Source organism: Dipodomys ordii, unplaced genomic scaffold, assembly GCF_000151885.1.
Source record: "Dipodomys ordii isolate 6190 unplaced genomic scaffold, Dord_2.0 Scaffold19, whole genome shotgun sequence".
NCBI classification, from domain to species: Eukaryota; Metazoa; Chordata; class Mammalia; order Rodentia; family Heteromyidae; genus Dipodomys; species Dipodomys ordii.
In genome coordinates, this window is record NW_012267235.1 from 2,112,797 (window position 1) to 2,127,988 (window position 15,192).

Sequence of the window (15,192 nt, forward strand, 5' to 3'; positions counted from 1 at the left end):
CGATTCCCTAGCACCACATAAGATAAAAAGCCGGAAGAGGCGCTGTGGCTCAAGTGGTAGTGCGCTATCTTTGAGCTGAAGAGCTGAGGGACAGCACCCAGGCCCAGAGTTCAGGCCTCACGACCGGACCCCAAAAAAACAAAACAAAAAAAAAATAAAATAAAAGCCAGGTACCAGTGGCTCATGCCTATAATCTTAGCCAGGAGGCTGAGATCTGAGGATTGTGGCTCCAAGCCATCCTAGGCAGGGAAGTCTGTGAGACTCTTACCTCAAATTTAACCACCAAAAAACCCAGAATTGGTGTCCTGGCTCAAAGTGGTAGAGTGCAAGCCTTGAGCAAAAGAGCGCAGGGACAGCACCCAAGGCCCTGAGTTAAAGCCCCACCACTGACTAAAAAAAAAAGAAAAGAAAAGAAAGACTATGGAGACATCTCCTACTTTGCCCAATTTCTTCACAATATAATATTTTGCTGATGCAAAGGACAACCAGGGTATTATCTTTGATAAAATCTCATTAACTTTCTCTAGGTTCAATTGTGTTCATTTGAGTTTGTATGTATATATATTCATTAACTTTTGTACAATTCTAGAAACTCAGTAGATTCATGTATCCATCTCCGTAAGTCATTAAAACTTAATAGTCTGATCACATCCAATTCATAATTTGTCAATTAACATATAAATCTACAGCCTTTTAGAGTTATCTTGCATAAATAGAGATGATTCTCAAAGGTTCTGGGTTCCATTTTAGCATGGCAAAAGAAATAATAAACAAACAAAAACAATACTTCACAGAAACCTAGAGATGATGGCATATACCTGCAGTCCCAATACTAAGGAGTATTAAGGCAGGGGGACTCAGAGCTTAATCTAATTCTTGTCTTTTTTTTTTTGGTGGTACTATGGCTTGAATTCAGGGCTTCACACTTCCTAGATAGGTCCTATACTACTTGAGCCATGCCTCTAATCCTTTTCTGCTTTCAGTAGTTTTTTTTTTTTTTGGGTCCGGTTGTGGGTCCTGAACTCTGGGCGTGGGCACTGTCCCTCAGCTCTTCAGCTCAAGGCTAGTGCTCCACCACTTGAGCCACAGCACCACTTCCAGCTTTTTTCTTTTTGCTTATGTGGTACTGAGGAATTGAACCCAGGGCCTCAGGCATGCAAGGCAAGCACTCTACCACTGAGCCACCTGTCCAGCCCATGCTTTCAGTACTTTTTCAGGGAGAATCTCACATTTTAGACTGGCTTCAGTCTAAAATCCTACCTAACACATCCTGAGTAGCTGGGATTACAGGCAAGAGCCACCATACTTGGTCTTTGTTTTTTTTTTTTTAATACATCTTTATATATTTTTATCTTTTCATTTCATGTAGGAATGTTCTGTACTGAAACCATGTTTTATAAGTGATTACTTCATTCCCACACTTGCCCCCATATTTACTTAGCTCATAATACAAATGAAAAGAAATGCAATAACTTCTTTGTACAATTGCCTAATAAAAAAGGAAAATAAATGTATATAGTCACATTAGTATGCTTTTAAATTAATTATCTTATAATTGTTATTGTTAATTGCTTAGTATTTTCATTGCCCTTTTTTTTTTGTGTGTCGGTCATGGGGCCTGAACTCTGGGCCTGGGCGCTGTCCCTCAGCTGTTCAGCTCAAGGCTAGCGCTCTACCACTTGAGCCACAGCACCACTTCCAGCTTTTTTCTTTTTTTTTTTTGTAATTTTTTTTTGGGGGGTCCGGTTGTGGGGCCTGAGCTCTGGGCCTGAGCGCCATCCCTCAGCTCTTCAGCTCAAGGCTAGCGCTCTACCACTTGAGCCACAGTGCCACTTCCGGCTTTTTTTTTTTTCTGCTTATGTGGTGCTGAGGAATCGAACCCAGGGCCTCATGCATGCAAGGCAAGCGCTCTACCACTGAGCCACCTTCCCAGCCCCGTACTTAGTATTTTCATTGCATAATTCTGGAGGTTAGTTAGGGAAAATCTGATTCTTATTAAAAATGCATTCTATATTTTAAAGTCTTTGAATAAAGTAAATTTATCAAGCCTATAATCTTAGCTACTCAGGAGGCTGGGAACTGAGGATCATGGTTCAAAGAACCAGGCAAGAAAGTCTGTGAGACTCTTATTTCCAATAAACTACTCAAAAAAAAAAGGCCAGACATGGCACTTTGGCTCAAGTGACAGAGCACTAGCCTCGAGCAAAAGAAATTCAGAGATAGGGCCTAGGCCCTGAATTCATGGCCCAGACTGGGGAAAAAACAAAAACAAAAAAAATAAAAAAATTAATATGAGAGAAGAGATCTGGGAATGTGGCTTAGTGGTAGAGTGTTTGCCTAGCATGCATAAAGCCCTGGGTTCAATTTCTTAGTACCACATAAACAGAAAAAGCCAGAAGTTGCTCTGTGGCTCAAGTGGTAGAGTGCTAGCCTTGAGCAAAAGAAGCTCAAAGACAATTTCCAGGCCCTAAGGTCAAGCCCCAGGACTGTCAAAAGAGAAAGAAAGAGAGAGGAGAGAGAGAGGAGAAAAGAGAGAGAGAAAGAGAAAGAGAGGAGAGTGGGAGAGAGAGAGAAAGAGAGAGAGAGAAGAGAAGAGAGAAGATACAAGATAGAAACCTTCTGGCACACTAGAAGTACAGCATATACAAAAGCCTGAACAAAACTCATTCTACTTATGTACTGAAATTTCTGAGACTAACATATTGTGCAAATAACTATGTTGCCTTCTCATGAGCTGCTTAAAGATTTGAAAAACAAACAATAAATAATAAAATGAAAAGACAGATTAAAAAAATATCAAAATCATTCATGTATTTGTGAGTCAGGTTTCATATCGTTGTTTCTTAATAACTACAAGGACCTGTAGGTTATTTAGTTTTTTTGTTTTTTTTTGTCGGTCGTGGGGCTTGAACTCTGGGCCTGGGCGTTGTCCCTCAGTTCAACTCAAGGCGAGCACTCTACCACTTGAGCTACAGCACCACTTCCACCTGTAGGTTATTTAAAAGGCTGCTTTTGGGTTAAGATTTGGTTTTTGCTGTATAATCAGTCTGGCTTATCTAGTTCTATGAGGTCATAGGTAGGACAGGATGAATGAGCTTTGTATAGGTCAGACCTCAAGTGACTCACTTTGTTTGCTTGGTCCCACTGACCTTCAAGGGAATAGAAAAATGTTCTAGTGCCTTCTAATTTTGTATTTGAAAACTAAGAAAATGTAGATTTCCCATGGTATTTAGAATCAAAATCATTGACTAAATTACACCTACGTAGCCAATTTTATAGTATTTGCACACCTCTTTCTCACTATACCGTCTTGAAATGTAACCACCAAAAAAGCTGAAAGTACAACTGTGGCTCATGTGGTAGAGAACTAGCCATGAGCAAAAGAGTTCAGGCCCTAAATGCAAGCCCTAGGACCAGCACAAATATAACTCTGTGTGTGTGTGTGTGTGTGTGTGTGTGTGCACGTGTGTGTGTGTGTGTGTGTGTGTGTGTGTGTGTGTGTGTGTGTGTGTACTGTTGTTAACAAGTCAGCAAGAAAAATAATTGCAAAGAAGATTAAAATTGGTAAGAACAGGAGATTCCCTCTTCAGAAGTAAAAAATTTTAACTAAGATGTAAAAATTAACACAAAAACATTAAAAGTATGGTAAAAAAAAAAAAATTTAACTTTAAAAAGAGAATCCAGGTAGCTAAATAGCTATCTGGAGGAAAAACCTAGAACATCAAGATTACCTCAGCAACCTTTGGAGGTACTCCATCCCCAAGTACTTCCCTGATGAAGCAGGTCTGGCCCATGTAATATGAGAGTCCACAGGTCCTCTTGAAGGCATCTTTAAGTCGCTTCAGCTCTACATCTGTAACTACAATTCAAAAATAGAAGATGGATAAGAAATCAGAAAAGATATCTCACAAAATTCAGTTCCTAAAGGAGCAGGGCATGGTAGAAATAAGACATGGTGGTACATGCCTGTAATCCCAGCAATGGAAGCTGGAGTTAGTAGGCCAGCCTAAGCTACACAGCTAATTGTAAGTCAATCTGGGCTACAAATACAGTAACGCTGTCTCTCAAAAAAAAGAAAGAAAAAAAAAAAACAACTCCTACAGCTAAGTAAAACATACCCCAATGGTAGTCATAATCCTAACATTCTCAAATCTATTCTAGAAAATCAGTCTTTTTCAAAAGAAAAAACTTTGAAAGATGCATACAAATTTTAGGCAGGAGAAAGAAAGAAGTAACAAAACATTTCAAAATGCTAAATAGCATTTGATTCAAGCATATATATGTATATATATATATGTATATAAATGTATATCATTTTTAGACACCCAATATCTAAACCAAACAAAAAAAGGTCCTTTATTTTAGTCATGTGAGACTTTTTTCACTTTATATCATGTCTACAAAGAGAGAGAAATGAATACCCTTCCATATTTAATAAAACTATCAGAATGGAGAAACAGAAACGGTTTCCTTGACCATGCTGGAGGAAACAGAGAAGGCTTCTGTTTGGATCTAGAGAAAGATTACATTAAATTTTAAAGACTAAACCAAGTAAAAGTGAGGAGAGCGAGCATACCAGGTGGAGATAATACTTTGCTTCAAGTACAATATGGCCATACACTGTAAGTTATGCTAGCAAAATAAAAGGTAGAAGACCAAGTCACAATGACTCTGTTCTATAAGGAAAGAATAAATTAATTATAAATAACGGAGACATAAACTCTAAGCAGATTGGAAACACACCAGATAAAATTAAATCAGTTCACTCTAAAACGATGTAGAAGAGAGAACAAACCTGGAAGCAAAATGTAGACTGCTACTATAAGAAAAGGAGCTAAATCTGGAAGCCAGCCAAAAGGAAAAGTCAGCAGAACTTGATGCTTGACTGAGATAGAGCAGTACAGAACAATATCCATACTTCTATCCTAGAAAATTCAAAGGATGGTGTTATCATCCACACAGAAACATGAGGATGGGGGGAGAGAAAGGGAAAAAGGGAAGGAGGGAAGGAGAAGAAGGGAAGGAAGGAGGGAGGGAAAAGAGAAGGAAAGGAATGATAGAAGGAAGGAAATGAAAGAATGAAAGTAAAAATGGAAGGAAGGAAAAGAGAAGAGAAGGAAAGAATGAAAGGAAAAAGAAAAAGGAGAAAGAAAAAGACAACCCTATTAAGGACCTATTCAATATGGGAATTTTAGGGAGATACTTTGGGTTTTTAATTTTTGTATAAAGCTTAGGAGAGGTTTGATGAGAGTTATCATTACAAAGGTGTTAATTAAAACTGAATAAATATAATGAAACCTACTAAAGACCATTTTAAAAGGGGGTAGAGAGAAAGAAAGGATAGTTAAGAAAAGAATAATAGCAGTAACAGTTAAAAAAGAGTAATAGAAAGACTAAAGTATTTATCTTGCCCATGTAATTGTAACCCCTCTGTACAGTATTTTCACAATAAAAAAAGACTAAAGTACATTATATGCATGTATGAAAATGCCACAAAGAAAGCATTTTGTACAAGTAATTTATATAGAATTAAAATAAAATTATGAATAAAAAAGAGAAAAGAAAGAAAAAAAGAAACAAGGAAAATTCTTAAGACTAGTCAGTAGGATATAGGAGAGACAGAAAAGCAGAGTAAAATAAAAACACTGATTTACAGTCTCAAGTAACACAGAACACAGAAAGGACCAGAAAGATAAAAGGACTGAAATGCCTAGTGCATATATAAACAATATGTGGGGCAATGATTTTTAAAACCTAATAGTTAAAAGTATGATTATTAGTGGCTAAATCTTATTAAAACTGCACTTATAATATTAACATCTTCAATATAGTAATTTTATACATACTCTTTTTAGAATGTGAAAATGAAAAACAAGACAAAGTTCATCTCATAAACTGCAATAAAGATAACGTTAGCTACGAGAATATCTAGTTCTTCAAGATAGCTAACCTGTATTGATGGCTTTAATAACACATTAGGTTGCTTCTGATCTACAGGAGAACAGAAAATCAGTCATTAGAATTTAATATGGCAATCCTCTCCACTGTTGGTTAAACATCATCTGAAAAAAAAATTTTTTAAGTAGTACACTAGGGCTTGGAATATAACTTTGTGATAGGCTGGCCTAGTATGCTCAGAACCCCGGTTTCAATCCTTAGTATGAGGATGAGGGCAACAATACATTGATGACCAATACAATTATTCATTTTACTCATTTGTAATAGAGGTAAATATACACATACAAAAGTTTTGAGTTTTTTTTGGCAGTCCTGGTGTTTAAACTCAGGACCCCAAGGCTTACTTGTCAGGTGCTCTCCTGTTAAACCATGTTTCCAAACCCACTTTTGCACAAATTGAGATCGAATTTTGGGAGAGGTTGTTGTGTTGTGTTGTTTTGTTTTGTATCTTTAGGTAGTTTCACAAAGGGGTTTTGGTTCAACATGTCAAGTTATGAGTACAATGTATATTGATCAGTGCCACTCCTTCCATCCTCTTCTCCATTCCCTCATTGCCCTTTTCCATTTTCTCATGTGTACATTGAGTATTATGACTGCATTCACTCACAATTTCTTTCTCAATTCATCTACTTGCTCTGCCCTTAATTCTCACTTCCCTAACAACACATTTCAACTCCCTGCTTTTCATTTTGTTAAAATTGTGAGTTAAGCTATACTTTTTTGAATAATTTACACCTCTACATACATCATTTTTAGTCAGTTTGATTGTATGTATGTGGCCCTGAATGTTTTTATATGGTTATATTTTATATTTTATTTCCACATGAGCTTTCTCTTTGAGCTTGACTTATTTAACATAATTTATCCAGGTCCACCCATTTTTCCTGGACATGACATACACATACACACTCATAATCACATCACATTTTCTTGACCCATTCATCTGTTGTAAAGCAATCTCAGCTGTTTCCATAACCTAGTTAGGATGCGTTGTGCAGCAATGAACATGAGTGTCTAAGTGTCTTTGTTATATCTTAACTTGTAATCTTTTGGATAAATGCCCAAGAATGGCATCACTGGATCACAGGGTATTCTATTTTTAGTTTTAGTTTTGTGTGCAGGTCCTGATGTTTGAACTCAGGGACTGGGTGTTGTCCCTAAGCTTCTTTTGCTCAAGACTAGCATTCTAGCACTTGAGCCACAGCTCCACTTCTGGTTTTTTGGTTTTTATTGTAGTTAACTGGAGATAAGTCTCATGAACTATCTTGCCCAGGTTAGGATTACAGGTATGAGCCACTACACCCAGCTATTTTTAGCTTTTTGAGGTATCTTCAAACTACCTTCCATAGTAGTCATACTAATTTATATTTCCACTAACAGTGTAATAGGGTTCCTTACTTACACACACACATATCCTGGCCAGCACTTGTTCATATTCTTGATGATGGCCAATCTTACTGGAATAAGAGACTTCTTCAGAGAAATGTCTATTTAGTTCCTTTGACCATTTATTAATTAGATTATTAATCCTTTGAGGGCTTAACTTTTTAGCTCCTTATATATATTTGAATTATTAGGCCTATGTCAAGCATATAGCTGGCAAAGATCTCTCATGCTGTAGACTACATTTTTAGCTCCATAACTATATTCTTCAATGTGCAGAAACTTTTTTAGCTTAATTAAATCCTATTTGTTAATTTTATTTGCTGAGGCCCTGGAATTCTACTTAAGAAGTTCTGCCAATACCAATTAGTTCTGTTTCCCATACAGTTTCCTGTACCAGTTTCAAAGTTTCAGGTCTTATCTTGAGGTCTCTGACCCATTTTGAATTGATATTAAAACTAGGCAACAAACAGGCATCATGTCAATCTTCTGCATATGGATGTCCAGTTTCCACTACACCATTTTTTTTGAAGAAGCTATCTTTTTCAAATATATATTTTTGGTTCCCTTGTCAAATATCAGATGATTATAGATATGAATTTATTTCAGGGTTTTCTAGTGTGTTCCACTGATGTTTAGGTCTGTTTTTGTGCTCTAGCCCCTCATCTGAGGATTGCTTTGGCTATTGGGAGCTTTTGTAATTCTATCTGAATTTTTAGATTGTTCTGTCTCTGGGAAGAATGACATTGGAACTGTGATATTAGTGCACTGAATCTATAGATTGACTTCGCCAGTGCCATCCATAAGCATCTTCCCAATGTCTTCAATTTCTTTTTTTCTTTTTTCTAATACTAGGGACTAAACTCAAGGACTCAACATTTATTAGGCAGGCCCTTTACCATTTGAACCATACCTTCAGCCCTTCAATTTTTTTTGGGGGGGGTCCGGTCGTGGGGCCTGAACTCTGGGCCTGGGCGCTGTCCCTCAGCTCTTCAGCTCAAGGCTAGCGCCCTACCACTTGAGCCACAGCACCACTTCCAGCTTTTTTCTTTTTGCTTATGTGGTGCTGAGGAATCGAACCCAGGGCCTCATGCTTGCAAGGCAAGCATTCTACCACTGAGCCACCTTCTCAGCCCCACCCTTCAATTTCTTTATTCAAAGTTTTATGGGTTTTTCTGTTTTTGTTGGTAGTGCTTGAACTCTGGGACTGGCCACCAGTGCCCAGCCAAAGTTTTACAGTTTTAATTGTAGAGGTCCTTCACTTCCTTGGTTAGGTTGATTTGTATTTTCATTGAGGCTATTGAAAACAAAGTTCTTTTCCTGATTCCCTTCTTTCTGTTCCCTTGTTAGTATACAAATGAGTAGGCTGAGCTGGGCACCAGTGGCTCATGCCTATAATCCTCCCTACTCAGGAGGATTATAACCGTGATCTGAGGATCACTGTTCAAAGCCAGACCAGGCAGGAAAGTCCGTGAGACTCCTATCTCCAATTAACCACCAGAAAAACCAAACCAGAAGTGGTGCTGTAGCTCAAGTGGTAGAGTACTCACCCTGAAGAGCTCAGGGACAGCGCCCAGGCCCAGAGTTTAAGCCCACCCCCACACCCAAAAAAAGTGGGTTGATTTTATATTCTGCCACTCTGCTAAAAGTATTATCAGCTCTAGGAGCTTGTGGATACAATCTCTAGGGTCCTTTAAATATAGGATCATATCAAGTGCAGTGCTATTAGTTTGGCTTCTTCCTTCTGTATCTAGACCCTTCTCATATCTTTCTCTTGCCTTATAGAGAGTTCTCTTTACGAAGTGACCTTTATCTCTTCTAATTTTGATTTGAAATCTACTTTATCAGATAAGAGTATTGTTAGTCCAGTCTGTTTATGAGGCCTATTTGCTTGGAACACTTTCCCAACCTTTGGAACACTTTCCCAACCTTTCACCTAAAGAAAGTGTTTTGGTCAGTTACCTGTATCACATAAATAGATGGTAGGATCTTATCTTTTGTCGTTCTTTGTCTTTCAACTGAAGATTTGCGTTCCCTGAGTGCTAAAATCACGAAGTATATAGTAGTTCCTGCCATCTTCCCCTCACCTTTGATTTTGTAACTTCCTGGTCCTCCTGTTTACCTACTCTTCTGATAAGGTGTCTTCTCCACTTTTTTCATATTCATATTGATTTCTATGTACAATATCTCTGAGTAACTTACAAAGTACGAGTTTAGTGGTAAATAAATTTTGTTTTTAGTTGACCCTCAGTTATGAATGAAAGTTTGACTAGATCGGAGTATTCAGGGTTGCTAACTTCCACTGCTTGAGATACATCATTCCAAGCCTTCCTTACTCTTATGGTTTCTGCTGAGACATTTGCTATTTTGATAGGTTTTCAAGTGATCTATCTTCTGTCTTACAGAAGCTAGTATTCTTTGTGTTGTGTGCTTAAAGTTTTGTTGTTTTTTCATTTTTTTTTGGTCAGTCCTGGGGCTTAAACTCAGGGCCTAGCTGCTATCCTTGAGCTCTTTTGTTCAAGGGTAGTGCTCAACACTTAGAGCCACAGTACCACTTCCAGTTTTCTGGTGGTTAATTTTAAGAGTCTCATGGACTTTCCTGCCCAAGCTAGATCTGAACTTTGATCCTCAGATCTTAGCCACCTGAGTAGCTAGGATTACAGGTATGAGCCACCAGTGCCTGGCTTGAAGTTTTAACATAATGTTAAGAGGTTCTTTCTGGTCCCATCTGTTGGATGTCCTTAGAGCCTCTTGTACCTAGATGAGCTTGTCCTTTTTAACATTTGGGAAGTTTGCTGCTATTAATTCTGCAAAATGCATTTTCTTTTTTTTTTTCTTTTTTTGCCAGTCATGGGGCTTGAACTCTGGGCCTGGGCACTGTCCCTCAGCTCTTCAGCTGAAGGCTAGCTAACACTCTACCACTTGAGCCACAGCACCACTTCCGGCTTTTTCTGCTTATTTGGTGCTAAGGAATTGAACCCAGGGCCTCATGCATGCAAGGCAAGCACTCTTATCACTGAGTCACCTTCCCAGCCCCGTATTTTCTATGCCTTTAGCTATCCATTCTTCTTCCTTAATACCCATACAACATAAATTTAATCTATTAAATCCTGAAATTCTTGCAAAATCCCTTAATTCTTAGATCTTTTTGCACATTTGCTTCTTCCCTCTTATAACTACTCTGTCTTTAAGCCTTGAAATTCTGTCTTCCATATCATCTCTTCTGGGGTGGTAGCTTTCTATTTTTTTATTTCTTGGACTTCAGTTTGATCATTTTTCAGCATTATTAGTTTGAGATTCTTTTTCCTGTCTTACATTAACTTCCTTGCTTCATTAATCTGATTAACAGCATTCTTTGATTTTCTTTTTTAGCCTACCTAGCTCTATTCTCTTTGAACTCATTTAGGCTTCATTTGCATTCACTTGGATTTCATTTAACTTTTTGTGTTTTCACTGAATTCCTTTGCATTTTTGCATATTGTGTTAGTACTCTTTTTGGGGGGGATGGTACCGGTCCTGGGGTTTGAACTCAGGGTCTGGGCAGTGTCTGAGATTTTTTTGTTCAAGGCTAACACTCTAACACACTTGAGCCACAGTTCCATTTCTGGTTTTATTTGGTGTTTCAGTGGAGATACAAGTCTCACGGACTTTCCGCCCAAGCTGGCTTTGAACCACAATCAGCTTCCTGAGTAGCTAGGATTACAGGCATGAGCCATCTGTACCCAGATCTTTCATCTTTCATTGGTCATTTTTATTAACAGTCTTTTCAGCTCAGCATACATACTTTACTGTCATTCTCTTCCCTTGATGTACGATTGTTTTCTGAGAGTATTATGTTTCTCAGGCTTTCTCACATTCCTTGTATTTTTGTGTTGGGCTTTACTTACTTGAGGAGGACCCTTTGTGATATGGGCTTTTAGATACCTGAAGTCTTCCTGAGGGGTTATTCTCTGTATTCTCACTGGACTAGGTATTAGGTAGGCTGGTGAGCTGCATTACATCATTGGTGTAGGAGTGTATCTCAGCTCTAATAACCCTCTATGGATGTTGACACAGCATCTTCCCTAGTTTTCTCAAGTGTAAGGTCTGTTCTTTGGTGTAGAGCAGCACAGCAATTCCTTTGTTTTCTGATTCTTTGGCACCCTTAGGAAATGACTGCCACCTCCATCTCACTCTGAGCCTCTGGGTCTGCAATGGCTTTTTCTAAACCTCTAAACCCAGTTTTACAGTCTTTTGTTTTGTTCTCATTCTCCACTGTGTCAGATGCATGGATCCCACTAAGAGACTAAATAATGGGGAGGGGGGGAGACAAAGGGAGGAGGAAGAGAGGAGAGAGAGAGAGGAGAGGAGAGAGAAGAGGGAGGGAAGGAGGGAGAGAAAAGGGGAGGGATGGGGGGAGGGGGAGGCTGGGAAGGGATGTGAAGGGTAAACAAAAGGAGGAGGCTGCAATGCTTGGTAAGAAATGTACGCATTATCCTGCCCATGTAATTGTAACCCCTCTGTACAGTATCTTCACAAATAAAATAAATAAATAAATAAAAAGAAAAGGGGAGGGAGGGAGAGAGAGAGAGAAAGAGAGAGAGAGAGAGAGAGAGGAGAGAGACCCTCTACAGTGGGCCATTGTGCCCAGGATCATAAAGATGACAGAATCTAGAATAAAGCTTTCTAAAGAATATTATGCATTGCCACAAATAGGGTCCCACTTTTTGCCTTGGTACATTTCTGGACTATAATCCAATCTATTGTTTCCTTTCATAGCTAGGATGACAGGCTCAGGACACCTTTCCCAACTTCTTCTTCCACTGAAACACAACAAGTTATTTTTTCTACAGCAGTGGGGGAGAGGCACTGGTAACAGGACTTTAATTCAAGGCCTCATGCTCTTGCAAAGCTTTTTCACCCAAGGCTGATGATCTACTACTTCTGGCTTTTTGCTAGTTAATTAGAAATAAGTCTCTCATATTTGTCTTTCTAGGCTGGATTTAAGCCTCAATCTTCAGATCTTAGCCTCTTGAGTAGCTAGGATTATAGTCATGAGCCTTCAGTACCCAATAAACTTTCATTAACCTAGCCCTAAAATCTTGATCTTCATAATAGTAGCCTCCCACCTAGCTGAGATGACAGGTATGGGCCATCATATCCAGCTATTGGTTGAGGAAAAAGTCTCAAATATTGAAGATGGCCTCAAACTCATGCCTGATACCAGTGTGTCAAGTAGCCAGGATTATAGGCATACACCACTTCTGCCGGGAAGAAGCTTTTTAAAGTATCCATAAAACAATATCCATCAACAGAAGAAACACACTCAAAATATCTACATGGTAGATGTACACAAAATATGTACATGGTAGTACTTGCTTATAATCTCCTAGCACTTGGAGGATTACAAATTCAAGGTCAGCCTTGAATTAACAATAACAATACCAAGCACCAGTGATACTACTCAGAAGGTTGAGATCTGAGGACTGAGGCCAGCCCAAGCAGGAAAGTCCATGAGACTCTTATCTCCAACTGTCCACCAAAAACCCAGCAGTGGGGCTGTGGCTCAAGTGGTAGAACACTAGCCTTGAATAAAAGAACTAAAGGACAGTACTAGGTCCTGGGTAAAAGCTTCAGTACCAACACACACACACACACACACACACACACACACACTAAAATATTACTGATGGAATGACATATCACATTTGGGAATAAAATATAAGGAAACAAGGCTCACTATGAGTCAGTAGCTGCTGAAGCTGGAGGATAAATACATAAAGAGTCATTAGACTCTTCTCCATATGTAAGTTTGAAATTTTCCATAATAAGCAATTTTATATTATCTTTTAGGCATGAACTCAAGCTTTCCCTTGGCTTTTTCACTCAAAGTTAGCACTCTACCAGGTTCTCATAACAATCAGTTTAAGAAAAGATATCCCAGATAGCATGATAGAACATTTAAGTGATTCCAGAGGCAAGCCAACTGAGCTACATAGCCAATACAAGGCCAGTCTGTGCCTTGTACTGAGACGCTATCTCAAAAAGAAAAAAAGCAAATTATAACCCTAAATAATTTCAGCATATAATATTTTTGGGGTCAGTCGTGGTACCTGAACTCAGGGTCTGGGCACTGTCCCTCAGCTCTTCAGCTCAAGGCTAGCACTCTACCACTTGAGCCACAGCACCACTTCCAGTTTTTTCTGCTTATGTGGTGCTGAGGAATTGAACCCAAGGCCTCATGCATGCAAGGCAAGTACTCTACCACTGAGCCACCTTCCCATCCCCAGCATATAATTTCTATACATGTATGTTAAAGAGCATTTAACAATTCTGTTGAGTTTAAGAAGTATTACTAGGAACAAATATGGAAAACCAAGAACATAAAAGAAAAAGAAGTAAGATAGCTATTACCTTCAGGGGAAAAGAAATTAAAGACAGAAATGTAAATGCAGCTCTCTATATGGTTAGAAATATAAAAAGTTATACTTAATCAAATATGTCAATATAATTCTATAGGGAAAGGATAGTCTTTTCAATAAGTGATACAGAAAAGTGCATATCCATGTGCCAATAAGAAATATCCTTACCATGTCACATCATGTATAAAAATTACCTAAAAATGATTCAGAGATCTGTATCTGAGCCCAAACCATACAACTACTAGAAAAAAAAAAAAGGGGGGGAGCAAAAAAATCTTTGGGAATTGGCACTAGGCTGCATTTTGTTAAATCATAAAAAGCACAACCATGGAAGGGCTAGGAATTAGGCTTAGTGGTAAAGTGCTTGCCTAGTATGCATGAAGCCTTGGGTTCGATTCCTCAGTACTGTATAAACAGAAAAGCTGGAAATGGCACTGTGGCTCAAGTGGTAGTGTGCTGGCCTTGAAGCTCAGGGACAGTGCCTAGGCCCTGAGTTCAAGCTCCAGGACTAGCAAAACAAAAAAAATGGAAGAAAAATGTGCAAAGTGGATTTCATCAAAATTAAACTTTTGTTTCTCCAAAGTAACTTTTGGAAGTGACTTATGCATGGTTTTGCTGCTACTAAGTTTTAGGCATTTGCTGCAATCTAGAAATGAGGGAAACAGGAATTATTTTTTTAAATCTCCCTTATTTTTGGAAGTGTTGGCAACTAATTTATTTTTTTATTTTAAATACGTAGTCTCAATATGGCATACCAGCTGCAGACAGCAAGCTGTGGGCAAATGTTTAAGGGCACAAGTAAAACATACATATACGCAAATCCAGACACTGCTACTTACTAGATATAAGAACACAGATATCTCTTACAGGCTGTGAGAACATGGGCAGATACTATCTCTGTATTTTGCATGAATTATCCCTAAAATGGAGAATATACAATGTATTTCCTGACACCATTAAAAGGATTTTTTTGGTGGGTGAGTGTCTGTGATACTGGGGATTGAACTCAGGTCCTTGAGCTTGTTATTCATTCTACCTGTAGTCATACATACTCACTTGAGTCATACCTCTAGCTAGCCCTTTATTGTAAGGATTTAATGAGATACTATATATTAAAAGATTTTTAAAAGACTGGAGAAGAGGATTTTAGCAGTAATAAAAGTTTGCCTTTTTCTAATTCAGGAGGAAAACTATGAAAATTAAGATAAGGGCTGGGAATGTGGCTTAGTGGTAGAGTGCTTGCCTAGCATGCATGAAGCCCTGGGTTCCATTCCTTAGTACCACATAAACTGAAAAAGCTGGGAAGTGTCACTGTGCTTCAAGTGGTAGAGTGCTAACCTTGAGCAAAAGAAGTTCAGGGACAGTGCCCAGACCCTGAGTTCAAGCCCCAGGACTGAAAAAAGAAAGAATGAAAGAACGAGAGAGAGAGAGAGAGAGAGAGAGAGAGAGA

General features: G+C 38.6%; 1 protein-coding gene across 1 annotated transcript in view; it reads right to left on the reverse strand.

The window, feature by feature from the left end:
- Window positions 1-15,192, reverse strand: part of Usp32 (ubiquitin specific peptidase 32) — a 168,220-nt gene that overhangs the window by 121,152 nt on the left and 31,876 nt on the right. Inside the window, exon 2 of the mRNA XM_013013080.1 lies at window positions 3,732-3,859. Coding sequence (XP_012868534.1) covers window positions 3,732-3,859 — 128 coding nt within the window. The remainder of the gene's footprint in view (window positions 1-3,731; window positions 3,860-15,192) is intronic.